The sequence below is a fragment of the Vigna angularis genome, chromosome 11 (assembly GCF_016808095.1).
Source record: "Vigna angularis cultivar LongXiaoDou No.4 chromosome 11, ASM1680809v1, whole genome shotgun sequence".
Taxonomy (NCBI): Eukaryota; Viridiplantae; Streptophyta; class Magnoliopsida; order Fabales; family Fabaceae; genus Vigna; species Vigna angularis.
Genome location: NC_068980.1, coordinates 17,606,028 through 17,617,428, shown reverse-complemented (window position 1 = coordinate 17,617,428; position 11,401 = coordinate 17,606,028). Strand labels below are relative to the sequence as shown.

At 36.1% G+C, this 11,401-nt stretch overlaps 1 protein-coding gene across 1 annotated transcript; it reads left to right on the top strand.

Moving 5' to 3' along the window:
• The first annotated feature begins 1,752 nt into the window (after positions 1-1,752).
• LOC108332694 (uncharacterized) lies at positions 1,753-10,696 on the top strand. The gene is made up of 4 exons (XM_017568007.2): positions 1,753-2,331; positions 2,567-4,988; positions 7,039-9,916; positions 10,540-10,696. Exons 1-3 carry the CDS (start codon positions 1,913-1,915, stop codon positions 9,889-9,891), a joined length of 5,694 nt encoding a protein of 1,897 aa, XP_017423496.1. The 5' UTR covers positions 1,753-1,912; the 3' UTR covers positions 9,892-9,916; positions 10,540-10,696.
• The last annotated feature ends 705 nt before the right edge of the window (positions 10,697-11,401 follow it).

Below are 11,401 nucleotides of genomic sequence, written 5' to 3'. Positions count from 1 at the left end.
GTTACTAAGAAAAACCGAACGGTCAATGACCGTCCGTTCAGTACGAACGTACAATTTCATGGAGAATTCATTTTCAGTTACATTCCAGTATATTTCTCATCATAAACTTTTCATAGCTTCATTCGTTCATATCAAAATCAACTTCCACATTTCATACGGTCCAGATCATCAAATCTCATATATATTTCATACATCATACATACGCTTACTCACATGTCATTTCCATTCAACAAATAACGAACATTCACATAGCCAATCATAGCAACATCATACAGTAAAATGACGAACGTTCATACCATGCATTCATACATCATATCTTAATTTCATGCAAACAAATAACGAACGTACAAACATGTCAATTACAACAAATATCATGCATTATAGTCATACGAACGTTCACACATGAATTAAATTAAATAAACTTCCCTTACTCGGAAATGACGAACGTCCACAACCACAGGGACGACCTTTCAAACTCTGGTTCTCCTACTGTCAACGCTCGTCGCTCCGACTATACGAACGAACCCCAAATACCAAAACTTAGAACTACTCTACTCAAGAAAGAACGAACGTACAACTCGGAATTGAGTTTGCGTTCGCGGAAGATGAACGTTAGAGAGAAAGGAAGGCTTACCAGTCTTCACTAGCCGAACGTTCTCTCTGAAATCCTGCCTGACGTTCGTCCTTCCACGCTGCCGGAGTGTAGAATGGAGGAGGTGAATGGTGGTTTCTAGAGAGAGAGTGCAGAGAATGAAGAGAGAAGGAGGAGAGAATGCAGAGAGCAAGGGAAGAGAAGGAATTCTCAGAAATGAAGCAAAGAGATGCGTGAAGGGAGGAGTGGAGAATAAGTTCAAAAATCTCAGATTTGCTTTCTTCTCCGCCAGCGCACGTCCGCACTCGCCAGCGCACTCCACCACGCCTCTGCCAGCCCATACCGGACGGTCGACCACTCTACAGTTGCCACGCGTCTTCCACTACCGTCGACGCACGTTCTTCCTGACTGCCCATGCCGGACGCCCCTTCTACAGCGCACGTTCCCCCCATGCCAGTCAGCTTTCCACCAACGTTCCTGACTCACCTTCACGTGCGGCACCTGGCGTCCGTTAGTGGCTATCAGGCGCTGCTGTCGCCCATGTGCCCTGCTGGTGTGGCGCGTCCTCCTGCTGCCACGTGGACTCCACTACGCACTTTATTTTCTGAAGCCTGACAAAGAACATCACAACTTAAATGATTAATATTTATAAATTAAATTCTAATTGTTAATTATAATCGAATAATTTAACATATAAAAAAGATAATTATTTTAATTTATTCGATTAAAGACATTAGTTAATCAATTATTTTTTACCCTTCAAAAGAGGAAAATTATGCACATGGAATGACGTGCAACCCTTTAATTATATAGGATGACATATAAAGCATTGACTTCGTAAGAGAATTAATCATACACATTACCAGAAAGATTTATTTTATTTTTTTCCTCTGGAAACTTAATATTGCAGAACTGCATGATTGCAAGGCATCAATATATAATTTATCATAATCAAAAGCCATCAGAAAGATTAAAATGTAACAGTCAGCAATAGACAAATAGAACAAATAAAAAAGGTTTAATTCCTTCCTTGTTGCTTGACAGAGAGTATTGCTGTCACATTGTGTTCACTTTAATTATTCCCATATTATATCAAACAGGTTGGTGAAGGAATATGAAAACATAAAAGCCTTCAAATAAACAGGGAATAACAATTCTTTAAAAGACTCCTATTTTGTCTTCAGCATTAAACAATGATTTCTCTAACAAGTTGAAAGCAGCAGCATATACAAAACATTTTCTTTAAACTCAATCTGCAAAATGAAAAGGAGTTGTAAGCATCATACATGCTAGATTTGTAAGCTACATTACTGAAATGAAATGGCAGATAGTGCAGTATCGTTTGTTGTGGAACAGCTGTACCAACTTCTAAGAGAAGAAGGAAATCTGTTGAAAGGCCTTGGAAATGATTTTTCTGATATCAAACACGAATTAGAGAGCATCAAAGCCTTCCTAAAGGATGCGGATAGAAGAGCTGGAGATGAAGGAGGTGAAGGAGATACCCATGAAGGAATAAAAACATGGGTGAAGCAGTTGAGAGAAATATCTTTTTGCATAGAAGATGTCATTGACGAATACATAATGGATGTGGCATATAGGGCCAACCACCATCCACCATGCATAGCTTCACTCCAAAAGATTGCTCACCAAATCAAAAGCTTGAAGTCACGTCATCGGATTGCATCTAATATTCAAGATATCAAGTCAGCAGTTCAAGGAATCAAGGAAAGAAGTGAAAGGTATGTTATGGTAAATAACAAGAATGGAGAAAAACATATTACTTTGTCAGACATGTTGTTTAGACGAGTTCGTTCTTTATATAATCTATAATTATTAATAATTACTCAATTAAAAGCAAGACTAAAGGTTACAGTTCTAATGATATATGCTCAATGGTATATATAGTAATTCTACCTTTATCTTTGTAACTTTCTGAGGTTTTATTTTCTAATTGCAAGTATTATCTCTAACAAGGTACAAGTTTCAATCTACATTTGAAGATGGATCATTGAACAGTTCTAAAGGGGCAAAAGATTTCAAATGGGATGACCCAAGAATGGCTTCACATTTCATTGAAGAAACTGAAGTGGTGGGATTCGAACTCCCAAGGGATGAGTTGATCGGTTGCTTAATAAAAGGAACCGACCAACTCTCATTGATTTCTGTGGTAGGCATGGGAGGACTTGGAAAATCCACTCTTGCTAAACATGTTTTCGATAATCAAAACGTGAAAAGACACTTTTATTGTCGTTCTTTCATCACAGTTTCTCAATCATACACTGTGAGGGAGCTATTGACAGAAATGGTACAAAAGTTTTGCAAGGACGCTAATGAGCCTATTCCGAAAGGATTACACAATATGGATGATCAGACATTAGTAACAGAATTGAGGCAATACCTTCAGTCAAAGAGGTATTTGGTATTGTTTGATGATGTTTGGAAAGAAAATTTTTCCGATGAGATTGAACATGCCTTGCCTAAAAACAAAAAGGGAAGTAGAATCATAATCACCACTAGAAACATGCACGTTGCAGAGTATTTTAAGAAATCAGTTGTTGTTCATGTTCACAAACTCCAACATTTGTCTCCAGACAAAGCGTGGGAGCTCTTTTGCAAGAAGGCATTTAGATTTGAACCCAGTGAGCAATGTCCAACTGAGCTTGAGGACATGTCAAAGGAAATTGTTCAAAAATGTAAAGGGCTACCACTAGCAATTGTTTGTATGGGAGGTCTTTTGGCAACAAAAGAAAAAAGCATACTTGAATGGAGAAAGGTGTGTCAGAATCTGAGAATGGAGTTAGAGCGCAATACACATTTAAATAGTTTGAAATGGATTTTGTCTCTTAGTTATGATGATCTTCCTCACAATTTGAAATCATGCATGCTGTATTTTGGTGTATATCCGGAGGACTACTCTATCAGTCGCAAGAGATTAACCAGGCAATGGATGGCTGAAGGGTTCATAAAAAATGAGGAGAGAAGACCAATGGAGGATGTTGCTGAAGAGTATCTGACACAGTTAATAAGTAGAAGTTTGGTTCAGGTCTCCAGAGTTGGCTTTGATGGTAAAGTTAAAAGTTGTCAAGTCCATGATTTATTGCGTGATATCATCATCAGAAAAATGAATGAGTTAAGTTTTTGCCACTTAATGCGTGAAGATGATGAATTAGACACAGTTGAAAAAACTAGAAGGTTTTCCATAGCTTCTTGTTCCAAAAATGTGTTAAGGGAAACCAGTAACTCGGGCATTCGTGCTATTTATGTCTTCAAGAAAAGTGAATTGCCTGAAGATTTTGTGGGTAGCTTATCTGCCAAGTTTAAGCTTTTGAAAGTTCTTGATTTTGAAAGCACTATGTTAAATTCTGTTCCTAATAATTTGGGGAATCTTTTCCACCTGAGGTACCTAAACTTGAGCCATACAAAAGTAAAGATTCTTCCTAGATCCGTTGGTAAGTTGCTGAACTTGGAAACCTTGGATCTAAGACAGACACAAGTGCAAGTGCTACCAAGAGAGATAAAAAACCTAACAAAATTAAGACTTCTCCCAGTCTACTATAGAAAATATGAAGGACAGTACTCTATGTTGAATTTCACAACTGGGGTGAAAATGCAAAAGGGTATTGGATGCTTGAAATCCTTACAGAAGCTTTACTTTTTGGAGGCTGATCATGGTGGATTAGAGCTTATGCAAGAGCTCAAGATGTTGAAACAGTTAAGGAAGTTAGGTATAAGGCGCGTGAAAACAGAATACGCAGATGCCCTATCTAGTGCAATAGGGGAGATGAACCACCTTGAATCTCTCAATGTAAGTGCTAAAGATCAGGATGAAATAATTGACTTGAAGTTTTTATCAACTCCAACCTCCCTTCTGGTGTTGAATTTGAAAGCTCGAGTTACAAAGTTTCCTGATTGGATTCCAAAACTTAAGTATCTTGTTAAGTTAAGGCTTGGTTTATCTAATTTGGAAGGATATCCACTGGACTCACTGAAAGATTTGCCAAGTCTGTTGCGACTCAATATGTGGGATAATGCATATATTGGTGAAATTTTGCACTTCAAAAGAGGAGGATTTCCAAGGTTGAAGGAACTGGATCTCACTCGACTAAGCAGATTAAATTCTATATCTATAGATGAAGGAGCTTTGCTTGGTCTTGAACACTTCAGATTTAAAGATAACCCCCAAATGAAGGTGGTACCTCATGGCCTCAAACACTTGAAAAACCTTCAATTTCTTGGCTTTGCTGATATGCCAGCTGAATTAGTAGAAAGCATTGATCCAGAAAAAGATGGACAAGATTATTCAGTTATCAAGCATATTCCCCTTGTTCTCATTCGTCAGAATGTGGGACCAAAATTCCATGACTATGAGTTGCGTGCTATTCCCACATTAGCCACTGTCTGAAATGTAAAGGTACTTTTCTCATGCCATTTTTTTTTCTTGTTCTTATGAAAGTTTGCATTTACAATGCTATTCTCAACAATATATGTTTTTTCTTTTTGTTTGTTTTCTATATTTTGAATTTGTCCATTTCATCAATCAATCTTCCCTAAACGTGTATTCTCACATTTTCCAAACAAAAACTATGGTTTATGCATGCTTAACTACCTACTTTAAGAAATCTAGAATATATATTTCTAATTTGTTGATAGTAAAACTGAAAATTTTTGAAAATGATCCATGTTTTTTTGTTCAAAATTTTAAATTGATTCTGCACATTCTGAAGTCATAGTTTTTAATTGACTGCATCAATGAGTTGTGTACTTTTTAATTCTGCCTTTGCAATCCATTGTGTTTGTGTTAAATTCTAATATTTATTTTCATCAACCCACATTTACACTTAATGTCTATTATTTGAAAATTTAGTTTACTATCTTTCATGCTGTAAAAACTTGTAAAAATGTTTTTTTAGTTAATTTCTTGCACCTATACTGCTCAAACTTACTATTTGTTGTGGCTTTGTTGACAGAAATTCAAATTTGCCCGTATTGCATAATGATGAACTTTGTCTGTTCATTCCTTTCATGTAGCTTGAATCTTCGAATAAGTTGTTCATATTTCCTTGAACACATCCTGCTTCACACAGGGAATATGTGAACTCCGTGTGAATTTGACTTTTGTACGATTCCATCTAGCACGTTTCATTAAGAATTATGAATTTGTATGTGTTTTTCTTTATATATTTCTCAAGGTTAGGTGTAATTCATTACTGCTCATCAACTTGATATCATTTTTATTAAAAAATGGATTTTAAGTCTTACTGGCTTATAAAATAAGATTTGGATCCACTTATATATTTTAAATTGGCTTTAATTCTAGTTAATGTGAAAGCACTTCACAATCAAAGTGCTTCTTTGTTCCTCATATAATAACGTCCACCACCAACCATTCACATTACAAGCTTCTGGTTCCCACCAAATTTGAAAGCAATGATCATAATTTTGAGTAAAAAAATTGAGAAATTTACGTAAAGCTACAGAAAAAGGCAAAATGCACCAACTAACTAACACCAAGCAAAATATAAATAGTGAAAGTAACCACATTAACGAAACAAAACGCAACTGAAAATGTACTCCAAAAGAAGACAACAAAATAGGTCGGACACGAATATTTACTCAAAGAATATAAGAACTATTGCAAGGAAAAAGAGCTCTAAATGGTTTATATAAAAAGGATTACAGTGAAAAAGGTGCTTACAACAGAGTTCATGAGCATTTTCACTTGCACATAATCCAGGGGATGCCAATGATATCCAAACCGATATCCATTTGAGCAGTCCTTTGATGAAATTTTTCTAGGAATTCAGGAACACCAATTTTACTGGTCAAAATCCATTTTCAGTACAAAAATTGGAAACTTGCTTAGAAAACTGATAATTTCATAATAAAATGGTAACTAGAACTTAATCTACTCTGTTACCTGAAATGATTAAGCTTGCTCTTTAAAAATTTATACTGAATAAGTTCCACTCCAACTGCAAACAAGTTCATGTATGAGTAATCTTCTGAATAAGTATTTATATAATATGAAATGAAAAATAAAACGAGTAGAGATTCTCCAACTCATAAATTGTTTAATCTGAACAAAAAACGGAATACTTTCATTATTGTTATAATAAAATAAGGACAAATTAATCGTTTTACATAAATGGGAACATAGAAGAAATCATGATGCAGGAGTAAAAAAGCATCAGAGGATCCCATGAAAGTCCTGAATTACGGAATAATAAACTTCAATAGAAAATAAAAAAGCCTGGTCATGGTGTTAAACAAAGAAAATTGGTAGCCCTCCAACAACTGTACACGTTCCTCTTCGTTGACTTTAGAGATTAAATTTCCTTGGCAGCATTCACAAACAGTACACCCAAGAAAGAAAAAAGGCAAGAGGCACCATATTTCTGAAATGCTTATGCTGGATACATGAGAGCAGCATGATTGTAAGGTGAGAGAGTACGACTGAAATGGCAGAAGCTGCGATTTCTTTTGCATTGGGAGAAGTTTTCCAAATTCTAAAGGAAGAAAAAAGTCTTCTAAGTGGCATTAACAAAGAGTTTTTAGACATCAGAGATGAACTAGAAAGCATCCAAGCCTTCCTCAAAGATGCAGATAGAAAGGCAGCAGATGAAGCAAACACCAATGATGGAATAAGAACTTGGGTAAAGCAGGTCAGACAAGTGTCAGTTCGCATAGAAGATGTCATCGATGAATACCTCAGGGTGATTCATCAGGTCCCCCGTCATGGATTTGGGGCTTCAATTTGCAAGATTACAAACCTGATAAGAACATCGCTTTCTCGTCATCAGATCGCCGTCGAGATTCAGGACATTAAATTGTCACTTTCTTTAATCAAGGAAAGAAGTGAAAGGTATAAGTTTCAAGTTTTACGAGAAAAACCATCAAGCAGTAGCACTGGAAGGATAGAAGGTAGTGGATGGAATGATCACAGAATGGGTTCCCTTTTCATTGAAGAAACGGAAATTGTAGGATTTGAATTACCAAGAGATGAATTGCTTAGTCTGTTGTTGGAGGGCAAAAAAGAGCGCACGTTGATTTCAGTGGTAGGGATGGGGGGTCTTGGAAAAACTACCCTTGCCAAACACGTTTTTGACAGTGAAAACGTAAAAATCCACTTTCACTGCCGTGCTTGCATCACAGTTTCCCAATCATACACTGTGAGAGGGATATTCACAGACATGATCAAGCAATTTTGTAGGGAGACAAAAGACCCTCTTCCAGAAATGTTAGAAGAGATGGACGAGAAGACGCTGATTTCTGAATTGAGGCAATACCTGGAGCATAAAAGGTATTTGATATTTTTTGATGATGTATGGCATGAACATTTTTGTGACCAAGTTGAACTTGCCATGCCTAGTAACAATAGAAGTAGCAGGATCATAATCACCACTAGAATGATCCACGTTGTTGAGTTTTTCAAGAAATCCTTTCCTCTTCATGTTCACAACCTACAACCATTGCCTTCTGACAAAGCATGGGAACTCTTCTGCAAGAAGGCATTTAAATTTGAGCTTGATGGTCAATGTCCGGCAGAGCTTAAAGGAATGTCAAATGAAATTGTTGGAAAATGCAAGGGGTTACCTTTGGCGATTGTGGCCATTGGTGGTCTACTTTCAACAAAATCAAAAACTGTGTTCGAATGGCGAAAGGTCAGTCAAAATCTCAACCTGGAGTTGCACCGTAATGCCCATTTAACTGGATTAACAAAGATTTTATCTCTTAGTTATGATGACCTGCCTTACTATCTGAAGCCATGCATATTGTATTTTGGTATATATCCTGAGGACTCATCCATTAATCACAAGAGGTTAACTCGGCAATGGATAGCTGAAGGGTTTGTTAAATCCGATGGGAGAACTTTGGAGCAAGTTGCGGATGAGTACTTATCTGAGTTAATTTATAGAAGTCTGGTTCAAGTCTCCTGGGTTGGGTTCGAAGGGAAAGTTAAAAGTTGTCGAGTTCATGATTTATTACACGAATTGATCGTAAGAAAAATGAAGGATTTATGTTTTTGCCATTTTGTTCATGAAGGTGATGATGAATCAGCGACGAGTGCATCAACTAGACGCCTATCTATAGACACCAGTATCAACAATGTGTTGAAGAGCACCAACTTCACACACATCCGTGCACTTCATGCTTTTGGAAAAGGAGGAACGGTTGAGCCTTTTACAGGTCTCTTGGCTTCAAAGTCTAGAGTTTTGAAAGTACTAGACCTTGAAAGTACATCTTTAAACCATGTTCCCAGGAATTTAGGGAATATTTTCCACTTGAAGTACCTAAATCTAAAGAATACTAAAATACGGTCTATTCCCAAATCTGTTGGTAGGTTACAGAACCTAGAGACCTTGGATATAAGAGAAACTCTTGTTCATGAGTTACCAAGTGAAATAAACAAGCTCAAAAAGTTAAGGCATCTTCTTGCTTTCCATCGAAACTATGAAGCAGAATATTCTCTTTTGGGATTTACAACTGGTGTGCTGATGAAAAAGGGTATAAAAAACTTGACTTCCCTTCAAAATCTTTGCTATGTGGAGGTAGAACACGGGGGAATAGATCTGATTCAAGAGTTGAGATTCTTGAAGCAGTTAAGAAAGTTAGGCTTGAGGCGTGTTCGGAGGGAACATGGAAAAGCAATCTGTGCTTCAGTGGCAGAGATGACACACCTTGAATCACTCAATATCACAGCAATAGGTGAGGGTGAAATCATTGACCTGAACTCTATATCATCCATACCCCAACTTCAACGGCTTCATTTGAAAGCAAGACTGGAGAGGATGCCTAATTGGATTTCAAAACTAGAGTTTCTTGTTAAGATGAGGCTGGCTTTATCCAATTTAAAAGATGATCCGTTGAGATCGCTGGAAAACTTGCCTAATTTGTTGAAGCTTACTATCTGGGACAATGCCTATGGTGGTGAAATCTTGCATTTTCAAAGTGGAGGGTTTCGAAAATTGAAGGAGCTGAATCTGGCTCGCTTGAACACAGTAAGTGCTATCCTCATAGATAAAGGAGCTTTGCTTTCTCTAGAACATGTCAAAATTACCAAAATCACTCATCTGAAGAAGGTACCCTCAGGCATCAAAGCCTTGTATAACCTTAAAGTTATTGATTTCTGTGATATGCCAACTGAACTTGTTGAGAGCATTGATCCACAAAACGGCCAAGATTATTGGATCATCAATCATGTTCCACTTGTATTCATTCGTCGTTGGGTGGGACCAAAACTCAATGATTTTGAAGTCCGCATTGTTCACTCGTCTACTAAGGAATCGTTAACAAACTGATAATGCTTTCACGTCTATTATGAAGGTACATACTCTTTCCACAGTATTCTTTGCCTGGCATGTATACACAATCATTAAAACTATTTCCATTTTCTTTTACATAGATTCTGGTGAATTGATATCTAAGTAAATATACAAATTTCTTTGTAATAGACGTTTAATTTGTATTATTCTGGTTTCAATGGTTTTGTTTATTCTTTTGGTCTCAAAAGAAGAACCTCTTAGCAAGAGTGAACATATCCAGAAATTGATATATTCGAGAATCATTTTATATAATAAAAAAATTTAAGAACCAAAAGCAATTTGACAACAAATTCTAGGAATTGAATCACATAATTTATAGAGTAATGATATGCAACTAGCATATTAATTTCTAACATAAATTATTTGAAACATAAATTTACCTCTCTCTCTCTCTCTCTCTCTCTCTCTCTCTCTCTCTATATATATATATATATATATATATATATATATATATATATCTGTGTGAGTTGCAACAACGGTAATATCAATGTCTTCGATAAATGGACTGGTCTTTCTTTATATAATTATGAATTGCCATATACTGTCCCGAGATAAAAATGTATCCTTCAAGACTATTTGAACAAAGAATAATACTTCTTTCTTATGTCATGGTGCTTATTGCAGGCAGTTGGAGCTGCTCTTTAAAGCTTGTATTCGAGACTTCTTCAATTGAATGGACAATTTCATCTTCATAATAAAGAGAAACGTAATTTCTTTAAAATGTTGAGATTTGTTTGTGATGAAGATTCTAGACTCAAAAGGACACTTTGTTGTTCCTTCCTACCTAGACAACTGTAGTAGCTTTGTTATTTTACTAGAAAAACTAACTAATCATGAGAAACAAGGCCCTGAAGAAAGTCTATAAAGGATGAAAATCTATTAAACAAAAAACCTTAAAACTAACTCATCCTAATAAAAACACCCCGTGCGTGTTTTTTTGTCTATCTTGTCCCAACTTCTACTCACACCTTGATAAACAGGGAGGAACCCCCTAAAATAATCGAACACACCACATCCATTATCCAAAACAATAGGAAGGCAGCCTAATCAGTTCTCTGACTACTGAGAACTAAAATATCATGGCTATAGTTTTTTATATAAGTAAATTCGTTAGAAGTTTGGAAAGTCTTGATCAAAAATCCCTTCATTGAATAATATAAATAAGTATTTCATATTTCTTGAAACAATCAAGAAAAAAAGCATTAAGTGTTGTAGTCAAATTATTAATTTTAATGATATAATCTTTAAATTGTGCTGCTTTAGAAATCCCTCGGGCTAATTAGGAACCCATCATAAACCTAAATTTTGACCTGTATTATCCGTCAGACCTACATTCATTGCAAATCTTTCATAGCAAATCTTGGTTGACTCAACCACGGGAGTATGTTGAAAAGTGTATCTCTTAAAGAGGTTAATCCACTAACATATATCCCCGATTTAATAATTATTAGATATATTATCTTTATTTTATATTTTATCTTTAGTT

Coding starts and splice junctions, on each gene's coding strand:
- LOC108332694 (XM_017568007.2), top strand. CDS start 1,913: ATGGCAGATAGTGCAGTATCGTTTGTTGTGGAACAGCTGTACCAACTT. Junction 2,332..2,566: donor ATCAAGGAAAGAAGTGAAAG/GTATGTTATGGT, acceptor ATCTCTAACAAG/GTACAAGTTTCAATCTACAT. Junction 4,989..7,038: donor CTATTCCCACATTAGCCACT/GTCTGAAATGTA, acceptor GTAAGGTGAGAG/AGTACGACTGAAATGGCAGA.